A 14,400-nucleotide genomic window follows, 5' to 3' on the forward strand; every position below is an offset into this window, starting at 1 on the left:
GATACAGGAGCATCCTCTCTGCTGTATTCAGAAACAGGGGCCTGAACATAGAGGATAACAAGGCTCTTCATGATCTTATAAGATCCTTCGAGACGACCAAGACTAGATCCTCGCTTCCACCAAGTTGGAATCTAGATGTGGTCCTCCAGTGCCTCTCTTCAAATAAGTTCGAACCTCCGCATAAAGCATCGTTTAGAGACCTCTCAAGGAAGTGCATTTTTCTCTTGGCCCTCACAACTGCCAAGAGGGTCAGTGAACTACATGCATTGGACTCTCGTGTGGGTTTTAAAGGAGATTCTGCAGTTGTCTCTTTCCAACCTCTGTTTCTGGCAAAAAATGAGAACCCTTATAAACCTTGGCCCAGAAGCTTTGAAGTCAAGGGACTCTCTCCTCTTGTAGGCAGAGAGTCAGAAAGGTCTCTCTGCCCAGTCAGAACACTGAAGTTCTATCTTAAAAAGAAGAGTCAACTTCAGGGTTGCAATCAGAGTCTCTGGTGTGCCGTGAGGGACCCGAAGAGACCGATGTCAAAGAACGCATTAGCGTTCTTCGTTAGAAATGTGATTACGGAGGCTCACATGAAGTGCCAAGAGGAATCCTTAAAGCTGCTTAGGGTTAAAGCACACGAAGTACGTGCAGTTGCAACTTCCCTATCCTTTAATAATAATATGTCTATGAAAGACATTTTAGCAGCTACGTATTGGAGATGCAACTCGGTATTTGCTTCCCATTACTTAAAGGACGTCAGAGTGACTTACGAAAAGTGCTTCTCTCTAGGTCCAAATGTATCAGCGGATACTGTGCTGGGACAGGGAGCTGATACTGATCCTTAACTAGTTAGTTGTTCTTTAATTTGAAAAAGTTTGGTTTTGAGTTTTTAGGGTTGTTTGAAAGGATGTTGGGGGATAACTCCTTTCAATCTTAGTACTAACCCCGGTGTTAGGATCAGGTGATCGGGATCGGTGTTATGCTCCTTGGTGATGCCATTAGGCAAGGTGTTTTGTCATGTAAGTGGATAAGCACCCATTGACAAAGAACCTCAGGTTCTGTCGAGTAAGTGGATAAGACCCCTTTGACAGACCAACAAGAACTCTTAGCATGAGGTCACTACCTTGCTGAGGCTCTTGAGGCAATGCAAGCTCCTAGGCAGTAGCCATGAAGTCTTCCGCCGACACAGGTAAGAACCAAGGTTTCTCATATATATATTACCTACAACGTATGTTGTTTTCCTGTCTATTCAGTAATTAGCTGTCTCTTACCCTCCGCCAAAGGTGCCAATCAGCTAAGTATATATCTGACAGGGAAGTTGAATGTACAAATATGATATTGTTATGATACAATAAAGTTTTGTACATACTTACCTGGCAGATATATACAATTAAATGGCCCACCCAGCCTCCCCTCAGGAGACAGGTGGAAGAGAAAATCTGATTAGAAAATGGGAATGGTTCCTATTCCTGCCACCCAGTGGCAGGCCGGTAGATCACTGACCTACCTGTAGCGTGTGCCGCGAAATTCAAATTTCTGTTGGGAACGACGGAGTCTATAGGTAAGTATATATCTGCCAGGTAAGTATGTACAAAACTTTATTGTATCATAACAATATAATTTTTCCTAACTATACAGACCTGAGGTCCTTTACATATAGTCCCACCTCATGCCACCCCTCAACTCTCTTCCTGGGCCTAAAGCTAAGTGGTATGTTTACCTCCAGTCGGGTGGGACTCCCGATCATCAGACAAGCAGTTACTGCCGAACTACCTTGTTAGTAGATCTTATGACCGGTCCAGCTGGCGCTGAATAGAAATTCCTTATGTAAAGGACCTCAGGTTTGTATAGTTAGGAAAAATACAATTTACTTTTTTTAAAATTTTGATTTTTTCTAATAAATAATTTTATTTTTTAAAATTATAATTACAGCTCACACAATATCAAAACTTATAAGAACTAAAATTAACAACAAATTCTGAGTATATTTGTTGTAAAGTATATACATAAATTTACTGAGATCAAAGCTGCAGTAACATTTTTGGATTATACAAGTCTTTTCTGATTTCTTTGGACTTTTCTTTGCAAAATTACCATTATAACTGACATACTATCATAAAAGATGAGAACTAAACCTAACCCCTGTGGGTATATGTATGAGGAAATATGTCAAAAGACATCATGTGAGAGAGAGAGAGGCAGTGCTTGCTCCCTTGAAGTCAAGATCACAACTAACTCATGAACCACTTAGTTGTTGTTCTGAGCCATTCTAAAGTTGCTGTTAGTGAATACATGGGCAATAGAAGTATTGGAACTTCTTTCCACACCCGATTCCTCCAAGTCGATGGCACGTAATACTGATGCTCACCATGAGTGAATCCGTCTATCACCGTAAACCTATTGTTGCTACTCATATGAGGGTATCTGTCCATTAAGGGTTAATATTTGAAAATTAGTAAATAATTTTTTTACTATAAAAATGTATTTAGTCATGAAAATAAAATTAAAATATAGGCAGTCCTTGGTTAACGGTGGGTGTTCCACAGAAAAACCCGCTATTAACTAAAGCCACAATTGTTGATCTGTGATGTAACAGCGACCCACTGTATTTCTGATCAGTTTTCAATTTAATATTGATATATTACAGTACTTTGATTTTTTATGGTTTTACTCAGTTGTTGTGTTTTGCTAATGTTATGTCTTTTGTGTATTTTGCTGTTTCTTCTTGGCCTTAATTTTTTATGTTTCCCCTCTCCTGACTTCTCAGCATCAGTCATAGTCTAGTCTGAAATACATTCTCAACCACTTGAAGGGATTCTTAAGGACAAGTGCTTTTCATGGATTTTTTATTTTTTGAGACTTCTTGTACAGGCAAAAGGACTACCAGCCATGATACCTGGAGACACTGGTGGGACCTTCACTGTCACCAGTACAAACCATTGTTTTCCAGCTTTGACCATGATTGTTACTGCTCATGTCATTAAAGTATTGCTTGTAATGACTGATGCAATTCTAAAAGCAGTGTTGCTGACCATGGCTGCTCTTCTTGTGTAGTTCATCACAGCTTTATAAAGAGAAGCCTGCAGGTAGCTCTCCTTTGAAGAGTTATGTTGTCCTTCTACCAAGAGGGGTTCTGTATGCTCCACTTCTGACAGTAATTCCTCCTTGCCTAGTGTTGCTGCGGCTTCTAAGTGGTAGAGGCAGAGACAGTAGATATCACTTTGGCTTTTGCTACTCTGGTCAGAATTACTTGTGCTCCAAGGACATGTGGAGCATCTAAGATGCCAATTATTCAGATGCCCTCAGCTCCTGATTTGCTTGTAGAACAATCAGATTAGGAGGACCAGAAATAGGTTCTTCAGGCACAAGGCTTGCCTGTTAAAGTTACTCAGTTGAGTTTGTGATGTTTTTTAGTTGGAAAGACATCACAAGAAGCCTTGGCCACTAAGACAAGGAAGGCTCTCTCCCTTCTTACTTTTTATCAAAGGGGGGAAGTTACAGCTATAAGCTAAACCAGTCAAAGTTCCTCGTTGGATGAGTGGATTTTGTGCTCGGCTACCAATCTGGGGTCCGAAGTTCGATTCTTGGCTCGGCCAATGTGGAATCGGAAGAATTTATTTTTGGTGTTAGAAATTCACTTCTCGATATAATATGGTTCTGATCCCACAATAAGCTGTAGGCCTCCTTGCTAGGTGACCATTGGTTCTAGCCATGTCAAAATATCTAATCCTTCGGGGCAGCTCTAGGAGAGCTGTTAATCAGCTCAGTGGTCTGGTTAAATTAAGATATACTTTTTTGAACCCATCAATTTTATATACCAGATTTTAGCTTCTCTCTCACTTTTCAACCATGTGAATGGGATTACAGATGTTTTCACTGGGGCTGAGGAATCTTGCTTTGAAATCCCTTATGCCAGACTTAATATGAGGTTACAGGAGTCATTGCTCCTCTGCTCACTGTTGTGACCGGGACCTGCCTTCCAATTTTTCTTCCTTCATAGTGATCACACTTGATTCTTAAAGTTTTAACTTCACAATTGTAATTCCAGACTTTCTTAGGTGTACAAATCACACTTTTATCATAATCCATGTCAACCACCTTGCTTAATCCCTGATGCTGATGGGAAAATGCTGGGTGCTGGGAAGTGAGTTGTGGTTTCCTCCCACTCACCCACATTACCAGTTAACCACCTTGTTACTAAGCAATTCTAGTGCAAGAAAATATACTTACATACAGGGCTCTAGTTAGTATACCTAGGAAAAATAAAATTTACCTTGAAAATGTGTTTAATTGCTGGTACCTAGCAGCTCCAGTCTCCCTTTGCTACTTTTTATGAGAGGGTCGAGTTGTTACCCATGGACAAACTTTTGTGTACTGGGGACTGGTAGTTGATGGTGAACATGTTTAGGGAGTAAAGTTGGGGAATCTTCATCCAGTAGCAGCTATTACATCACAATTTGGTAATGTAGGTGAAGTAAAAAGAATAAACAAGGAATAAAAAGTACGTATAACATTTAAGCAGTGTACAAAATACAACAGGCATAAGGAATAAACGCAGGCCAGAAGAGCATAAATACATGAGGTGGGTTAGACTTTAAAGTTTTATCAGTACTCAATCTTCATCGCCACATACATTCATTGTATCATATCCACTTATACATTAAAAGTAATACTGTAAAAAAAAGTATTAAAATGGGATAATGATGAACTACAGTAACTTGAGGAAGAATATACATGTCAGTGTTTACAGTTACTCTCATTGATCACAATACTGTACCTGGTTTAAATGTCAGAAAAGGGTACTGTGGGAGGTGATAGGCTGTCATTCAAAATAATTGAAATTTCAGAAGAAGACCAAATAAATAATCCAAAAATATACAAACAATTCAAGCAAACTGTATACAAAATAGATACATTGTTGATGGTAGGTGTTCAGTCTCCAATTGGTCATCTGGATCTTACCGATATACTCAAACTATGGCATTTAGCATCTCGACCTTCCTTTTAAATAGCAGTTCAGGTGTATTTATGTGACAATAGGTTTTTACAGGCGGCCCGCGGTTAACGGCGCAATCGCTCAGTGGGGAATCGGTTTTACGGCTGTCATCAAAAATATTCATTAAAAAAATAAGGCATTTTAAGGTATTTTTACGGCACAATTTTCAGTTAACAGCACCGCTAGCGCCATTGTCTAATGAGTTCATACATTTGTAGAAATGCCGTTCAGACCATAAAGGTTATACAAATTATATTAAAAAATTTTATGTAGAGTTATTACATAAGTATTAGGGTAAAATATATGGCTCTGACACCGTTCTATGCCGAAAATATAGAGTTACATAAATGCAAATTTAGCTATGGATGTGCCGATTTATGTTTAAAATGTGTATGAAAATATATTATGTATAAGGTATTTTTATTTCTGTGCAGAAATATGATAGAAAGGCAGCTTTTGAAACTGCCCTTCACATTATCAAATGCGATGTTTTTTCATGTTCTTTCTTGTGAGCCGCCGCCTGCCGCTCTTTCAAAAATATCGAGTTAGAAAAAGTGCAAATTAGCGATCGATGTGGCGATTTTATAAATGTTGATGCTTTTATGTTTAAAATGTGTATGAAAATGTATTACATATAGGGCATTTTTATTTCTGTGCAGAAATATGATAAAAAGGCAGCCTTTGAAACTGCTTTTCATGTTATCAAATACGATTTTTTTCATGTTCGTTCTTGTGAGCCGCCGTCTGCCGCTCTTCCAAAAATATAGTTAAAAAAAAAAATGTGCAAATTTAGCAATCGACGTGTCGATTTTTTAAATGCTTATGCTTTTATGTTTAAAATGTGTATGAAAATATATTACGTATAGGGTATTTTTATTTTTGTACATAAATATGATACAAATTAAGGCAGCCTTTATAACTACGCTCTACGTTGTCAGGGGATGTTCTTTCATGTTCGTTCTTGTTCGTTCTTGTTCGCCACTGTTCCGAAAAATGCATGGTGTTATTTTATTAATTATGCATCTTTTCCATAAATCCTTTAAAAAGTTATACATACATTACTTCACTGTATACAATAATATTTTATGTATTCTCATATTATTGTATTATAAAATACTAATGCAAATCTAAGCCAGTATTCCGCGGAGCGGCCATTGTTGTGGTTTGAAATCAGCTGATGGCGAATACGATGTTTCGCCATAATTAACGAACGCAATTCTGAGCGAATTTTCTTGCTTCTAGTTAACATAAACTAATATCTAGGTACTTTACTTTTATGAGACAAGGTTATTTTTCTTTATGCAACGTGTTTTTAGGTGGAAATATGAATTGAATATGTCTCGTGAATGTGAACTTTTTTTTTTTTTTTTTTTTTTTTTTTTTTACAGATTACGTTGGCGGCATGTTTATTGCCTAAAAAAATTGTGGTTCCGTTCGCAATTCTATTTTATCTCATCGTAATACGAACTATACGTTATTTATCTTATATTGGCGTGAAACCAACTGTAAAATGTGTTCTTTCAAGCACAGTAGTTTTGATTAAAATGATTTTATCTCAATTTTATCTACGGTTGTGTTTGATGGCATACGTTTACTGGAGTTTTATCCTTGTTGCCAATGTACGATAATAGTCATTAGCAGCCTGAACAGTTTTCTCAGCTTCAGTTATAACTAGGTTTAAATTTAACAGTATATTCCCCGATTGATCTTTGATCTATGGCGAATAAAGTTATTACATTTAGATATCTCGGTTCTATTCTACATAACGTCATTTATAACAACTACGGTAATAGTGTACCGTAGTACGATGATTGAAATACAAGCCAAACGGATGTTATCCAATTCGATTTTACTTAGAAAAGAAAAAAAAAAAAAGTCTTCTCATTCGGTTGTTCATGGCTGTACATTTACGCAACGAGTATAACGTTAAAACCATACTTTCAACTTTCTCTTTTGCTGTTATTGAACTTGTGTAACTAGAAAATGGGATAAAGTTAGGCTATTATAATTTGGTCTCTCATAAAATCGGGCTATCGTAAGACAAATTATCGTAACTGTATAAACCTTATTATATCTTTACATAATCTAGACACCCAATGGATTAAAGCTAGGCCTTTTTACTTTACACTATTTATAATGCTATAATGTACTGTACAGTAAATTCTATAGTACTATACTGCATAAATATAATTTTACTTATTGCGTCATTGCGGGATTACGGCGCCTTTGACTATTCTAGAGTTTCGAAGAAAGTGTGCAGTGGCTGTAGGCTTTAAAATCGCTTAGCGTCGAAAATCACTTAGCATCGGTGGCTAGGAACGGAACCCTGCCGCTAACCATGGGCCGCCTGTATGATGAAACAAACCAGCTGTTACAACACAAGTTTCTTCCTACAAACCAATTTATCTTGTAATTGTGTTCTTTAACATCAGTTACAGAAAAAAAAGCAAGGTTACTGCTAGAGATGCAGTTGGTGCATGAGCAAAGATACTGTATTCCTATGTATAACATGAAAAGTTATTGAACCTGGGAACACTCAGGACATGAATGCATAAAGACATGCATAATGATTTTGTATAGAATTTGTTTTTTTGTTATGAAAGCATAATTGCTCTTGAACTCATTTGAATAATAAATAAGTGTTTAGTTCAGTACTGATCATAGTTTATTAGTTATTAAACATGAAAAACAATTTTATTTTATAAATTTCTTTCTCAGGTACATTTGAATATTTACGATTGTTAGTATTACGGTGGTGTTTATGTATACAGGCCATCCCCGGTTGTCAGCGGACTCTGTTAATGGCAATCCAACAATCGCCATAAAATCGGCAATTTATGGCTCCATAACAGGCCAGGTTCCAGTTGTTGGCGCCATAAGGTGCCAATAATAGAGTTATAGGGTCATAACCTACCTAACAGAAACCGGTTAAATGGTGGTTTTCGCTTGTCCGCACCCTGCCGAGAACGGAACCCCCACTGATAACCGGTGACTGCTTGTATGTGGTATATTTTTTTTAGATTTCAGATTGTACTAATTTCCAAATAAATGATGTCTTTGGGTTTAGTGGTAAAGATTTGTTATTACTGTAGTAAAGTTAAAACCACTGAAGTTAAGGGATGGGAAAATATAATCTAAACTTGCATTTACAAAGATAATACAGTGGTTCCCCGTATTCGCGGGGGATGCGTACCAGACCCACCTGTGAATAGTTAGAACCCGCAAATGTTTGGAATTCCTATAAAAAATGCTAAAATCAGCCTTTTTTTTTTTAGTTAATACTCAAGAAAAACCACTAAAAAATTTTATACTTGGTTTTTTTAATAGTTTTATCACAAAAAGTGCATTTTATGATGAAATTAAAAAAAAAAAAAAAATAAGGAATTTGTGGATATTTCTCATAGAAAAAATACCGCGAATGCGCGAATTTTCCGCACATAATGCGGGGAAACGTTCCCAAGAGAAATCCGTGACTGTGTGAGTCCGCGAATCTGGAGAACGGGAATACGGGGGATCCACTATATATGTAATAAAGTTGACTGTAAATAAAGCTACCAATGTACTGGTACTTGAAAATGATTAAGTTTGACCTACAAAATTTCCTTAATTATTTGTGTTTCTACTTTTGAAAGGGATGGCCAATTCATTGCTGCAGGGTCAGATGATGGGAACCTTTTCATTTGGGATCGGAACACAACTAATCTTGTCCGTGTGCTCCCTGGGGATGAATCAATTGTCAATTGTGTCCAGCCGCATCCACATACGTGTCTTCTTGCTACTAGTGGCATAGAATCCGTCGTCAAGCTTTGGGCTCCTCTTCCACAGGCAAGTCCAGTTTACTTCTGTTATTTACAAATGATTTTTTTATGTTGTCTCTACCTTATTAATAAGTAGCATTTACATGCATAAAACTGTTAAGATTGTTTGACAAATTGGCCACTGGTTAGGCACTAATAGCAATTTTAGTACAATATAGTTAGTTTGCTATGCTGCATGTTATTATGAGTTAACTCAGTTTTGTTAGTATAGTATGCATTTTTCATGATCTAGTCTTCCAAGTAAAAATATAAAAAAAACAGGCGAGCAATAATATTTGATATTCGAAGCTAGAAATATGTGAAATTTACATGTATATGGTAGCATCCCCTGTACTTGCAGTTAAACCAAAAATAAGAACCTTGTCTTGTTGTTTCCCAAGGTCTATTATTAACTTAGTTGCATTGTCATTAAAGAAATGGTAACCCCAGGACCATTTTCCATGGCAAAGAGTAGAAGACTGTTTGCAATTACATAATCTTCAAGTTGAAGATTATGTAATTGCAACAATGTACTCAAAGTTGTAAGTTCACTTCAGGATTCAGTTGCAAAGACAACCTTTATAAGCCTTGATACATATAATCCAATCATTTATTACATGGAAGAGCAGTGGGTTGTGGCTTTCAGTAATGGTTTCATGTGACCAAAAAATTAATATATTTTCAACAAAACCAGATAGACCTGAAATACAATAGTGAACAACAAGAGGAGTAATGAAGGTAGAAAAGAATATTTGGATGGATGAGCTGATGATGTTGCTGTAGACTTGGGGAAATGGTCTTGTTGGGTTGGCCCACAGAATTATTACATAATGATGTATCCAATGTTACTTTCCAGCCTGCCTAGATGCAGTTGGTGCTATAAAATGGCTGTCAGTAAAACAAAAAAACATGATTACAACAGAATAGGAGAACAGGACTAATAGATAATTCTGTGTACTCTACTTCAAGGTGTAATCACACTTGGTAAACAATTAACAAATTCACCAACAAATAATAACAATGCTCACAAACAGTTGTAAAATTGACACATGTAAATGCAATAAAGGAATGGAAATTACCTTATACAGTATATTGCTCTTTAGTTAAAAATGGTTGCTGCTTCAGCACTATTAATCTTGTAGAGAGTCTTCTCTATTTTTCGGATGACAGCTTTCTCTCTATTGCTTAGACTGGTGAGCAACACATCAAAGGGCATGGTAAAATTCGATTGAGTCATTTTTGGTGTTTATTATTGCTTATACAATGCTCTCTCTCTCTCTCTCTCTCTCTCTCTCTCTCTCTCTCTCTCTCTCTCTCTCTCTCTCTCTCTCTCTCTCTCTCTCTCTAACATGATGTTTTGTCCAGGTCTACAGGACATTTTCCAGCGATGACTGCTGAGGGACTGAATTCAATTGGTGAGTCGTCCTCCTTAAATTCTGTTGTTGTGGGCTCTCGAATACAGTCTGGAGAACCCCTGGGGCAAGTGGAGGATGAATCCCCCGGGGGTCTTCAGTTGAGGCGCCTCTTCCTGATGAAGTCCTCAGGGGGGGTGGAGGCTAGTCAGAGACCTGTTGATCCTAAACACGTTAGTCTGCAAGAATCCCTTCAAGATGGAGACCCCGAGAATGGTCCTGGTGGCCCTGAGGGAAGGGGACTACATTGTTGTCCCTGGACCTCAAGGAAGCAAACTTCCAGATCCTGGTGCACCTGTCCAGCAGGAAATACTTATGAATCAGATGGGAGGGCAAATCCTACCAGTTCAGGACTCTCTGCTTCGGTCTGTCCACGGCTCCGCAGGTGTTCACCAGTGTTTTGTCCCTTGTGTCATTCTGGGCTCACAGGAGGGGGATCCATCTCCTGCGGTACCTGGACAATTGGTTGTTGCTTTCTTCCTCAAGGGAGGCCTTAGAGAAGCATAGGGACAAACTTCTGGCCTTCTGCTCAGTCCTAGGCATAGTCCTGAACTAGGAGAAGTCCCATCTGGTCCCAGCCACCAGGATGGTGTACCTGGGGATGGATCTGGACATGAGGGTGGCCAGGGCCTTCCCCGCGGAGGACAGGCTGGCCAACCTGCAGAAAATAGCTCGACCTTTCTTTCAGAACTCCCCCCTCCCAGCAAGGGAGTGGCAGAGACTCCTCGGACATCTGGTCTCCCTGGAGAAGCTGGTTCCCCAAGGCAGGCTACAATTCAGGCCTGTCCAGTGGAACCTGAAGGAGGACCAATCACCAAAGGAAGATCCTCCTCGGAAGCTCATCCTCCCCTTGCAGGACACCAGGGAGGCCCTCCAATGGTGGTTGGACCGGTCAAACACCCCCCGTGGGGGTGCCTCTCTCGGACCTCCCCCCAGAGATGCTCCTATTCACAGACTCATCAGAGGAGGGATGGGGGCTCACCTACAGTCCGAAACGAGGGCAGGGGTCTGGACGGAGCAGGAGAGACAGCTCCACATCAACTGTCTGGAGTTGCTAGCGATCCAGAGGGCTCTGCAGGGATTCGAGCACATGATCAGGAACCAGGTGGTGATTCTGATGTGTGACAGCGCCATGGTTGTAGCCTACATCAAGAAGCAGGGCGGAGGTCCCATTACCTGGGCGATCTTATGGAGTTGATCCTGGAGTGCGCCACAAGCATAGACACGACCCTGACAGTGAGGTTCATTCCAGGAAAGAGAAGCATGACTGCAGACGGGCTAAGCAGGCAGGGACAGGTGATAGGGTCAGAATGGTCCCTACACCCCGAGGTAGCGGTGGAGCTAATCGAGATGTGGGGCTCCCCCTCCCTGGACCTGTTCGTGACAAGGCTAAATGCCAAGCTTCCTGTATTCTGCTCCCCAGTGCCCGACCTGGCAGTGGCCTGGCGGGACACATTCCAGCACCCGTGGGACGGGCTGGACGCGATCAGACAGGTTCTAAACCGACTGAGAAGTTCATGAGGTGCTCAGACAGAGAATGGTTCTCGGATCTCCAGACCCTAATGGTGCAAGGTCCCTGGAAGCTGCCCCTCAGGCCGGACCTTCTAAAGCAGTCCAACTTCAAGAGGTTCCACGAAGGTCTCCCGGCTCTGTCCCTTCATGGGTGGAGACTATTGAGTGGCTGTTGAGTAAGGAGGGCTTCTCTGAGAGAGTAGCCTCCCAGATGTCAGGATACCTGAGGAAGTCATCAGCATCTGTCTACCAGGCCAAATGGTCAGCATTTGGGAACTGGTGCAGAGGGAGAGGTCTCAAGCCTCTGCAGGCCAAGATTCCCCACATAGCAGACTTCCTGGTACACCTGAGACTGGACAAAGGACTCTCGGTACCAGCCGTGAAGGGAGTCAGGGCCACCCTGGGCCAGGTCTTTCTTCTGAAAGGGTTGGATTTGTGGAATTCCAGGCACCTGTCGATGCTAATCAGGAGCTTCGAGGAGTCTTGCCCCCCCTCCCAGTGCCTTGAAGGCACCGCAGTGGGATGCCTTGAGGGTGCTGGATGCCCTGAGGAAACCCCCTTTCGAACCCTTCAAGGACATCTTGGACAGGGAGCTGACATTGAAGACAGTCTTTCTTCTGGCATTGGCTTCCCTTCCATCAAGAGAGTGGGAGTGCTTCGTGGCCTTTCCTATGAGGTTTCCCACTCGAAAGGGTGGAAAGAGCTTATCTTTTGGTATGTGCCCTCCTTTGTGGCCAAGACACAACCCCTCGATTGTGGACGACAGGTTCTTGGAGTTCTTGGTCCCTGCCATAGCCATATCAGATGATCCTCAGGATCTGCTCTTGTGTCTGGTTCGGGCGGTGAGGAAGTACCTCAGTAGGACTGCCCTCAAAGAACACTATCTACTTCTGGTTAAGGGAAACGATCAGGAGAGCTTACAAAGGAGAGAGTATTCCTCCCCCGAAGAAAGCCAGACCTCATGACATCAGGGGTATTGGGGCTTCCGTAACCTTCTCTTAAGAACCTAGCAGTCAGCCAGATCCTAAGGGCCGGAGTGTGGAACTGGAAATCCACTTTAATGGCCCACTACCTGAAGGACTGCGCCCGTAAATCGCTCAATTCGTTCGAAATTGGTCCGGTGGTGGCTAGCCAATAGCGCAGATCTAGGCCTCCACTGGGCAAGGGACTCCAGGGGGTGTGAGTGTTGGTATGAATGTGTGTTCCTCCCTTATCCTCTCCCCTCCACCCCCCTTCCTTATCCTCTCCATGGGCCTCAGGAGTTTTCATAGGACCCTACGAACCTGAAGGTAAGCTGGAGGATATATGTGGTAATTAGAATTACAAATCATTGCCTTGTCTTGTAGTAGTCGCCATTCCGGTTACCCTTTCATTCCAGCCAGCACCCTTGGCGGACCCTTTCCCCAACATCTCGCTTCTCTTCCAGCAGGGCTGGATCTCCTATGGGTACGCCCCTAAGACCAACCTCTGGGTCCATTCTCCCCTAAGCTACTCCCTCCTCCTAAAGGATAAGTGTCTTATTAAAGTAGTTTGAGGGAAGTATATAGTGTCGGAATAAATCACAAATTCTTGGTAATTTGTATTTTTCCCAGCTATACTTACCCGAACTACTTAGGTTTCAGGCCCTCCCTACCGTCCCCAAGTATCTTAGGGCAGGAAAAGTGTGGAGTGGAAAGCACTGAGGTCGTGGGTTGCATGGCCATGACCTTCGGGGCATGTACCATTTATAGGCAGTCCACAGTTGTTGGCGAGAGTTCCATTCCCAGGGGTGTGCCAATAAACAAAAACCGCCATTAACTGAAACTCAAGTGATCTATGGTCCCATAATGGTGCTGATAACCAGCTATCAGTGTCATAAGCACCCTTATGGCATGCCATAAAAACCCCTATGGTGCCATAAAATGCCTGATAACCAGAACTTGTCCTGTTATGGTGCCATAAACTGCCAGTTTTATGGCGCTAGACAAACCATAAAACTGGATCGCTGATAACCAAGTCCGCCAATAACTGGGATTGCCTGTATTTCTTTTTTAAGGGTAATGTATTAAACTAACTTTTAAATGAAATTACAGTAATTTTGATTTAATTTAAATATTAGTTTAAAACTTAGAGAACATGATTAGTGTCTTATTTAGTGTTTAAACTCCAGAAGTAAGCATTTACGTTTTAGCATTTTTAGAGACTGCCAGACTTGTGCAAAAATTTGCCTTGCACAAGGGGATCTGGATATGACTTTACTGGCGGGACTCAAGTCACTATTTAGTCTGTGTTTCACTGGTACCTCTCGCTTGGAGATGTTTACAAATGCAAGGAGTCAGCATGAGAAAGAAAAGGTTCTTTAAGAGTTGATTAAACTTCCTAACTGAAATATATTTCTTGTTAGGAAGAATTTTTCAAGTCTTGCATGCCACAGTGGTCTTTCTACTCTTATTGCATCTTGAGAAAGAGCAGGCAAGATTTACAAACTATCTGGGAAGCCACACACACCAGTAATTGGTTGTCAGATGGTTTGTCATTTGCTCCCAACTCTCTAGTGAACACCTTTAGTGAACACCCAAACATTTAATGGCCAGAACCATTCTACAATATTCTTCACCATTCTTTCCTTATCTTCCATCACCAGAAGTGAATAGAAACTCATTCTCTGTCCAGAGAGGGCTATAAATATTTTTCTACAGAATTCAGCATTGGGGCACTT

The 14,400-nt window shown here is 40.9% G+C and overlaps 1 protein-coding gene across 2 annotated transcripts in view; it reads left to right on the top strand.

Annotated features, from left to right (window-relative positions):
- Positions 1–14,400, top strand: part of LOC135221755 (WD and tetratricopeptide repeats protein 1-like) — a 201,275-nt gene that overhangs the window by 176,225 nt on the left and 10,650 nt on the right. For both annotated transcript variants that reach the window (XM_064259569.1, XM_064259570.1), the window contains exon 12: positions 8,614–8,806. In XM_064259569.1, the coding sequence (XP_064115639.1) occupies positions 8,614–8,806 (193 nt within the window). The remainder of the gene's footprint in view (positions 1–8,613; positions 8,807–14,400) is intronic.

The sequence above is a fragment of the Macrobrachium nipponense genome, chromosome 3, assembly GCF_015104395.2.
Source record: "Macrobrachium nipponense isolate FS-2020 chromosome 3, ASM1510439v2, whole genome shotgun sequence".
Taxonomy (NCBI): domain Eukaryota; kingdom Metazoa; phylum Arthropoda; class Malacostraca; order Decapoda; family Palaemonidae; genus Macrobrachium; species Macrobrachium nipponense.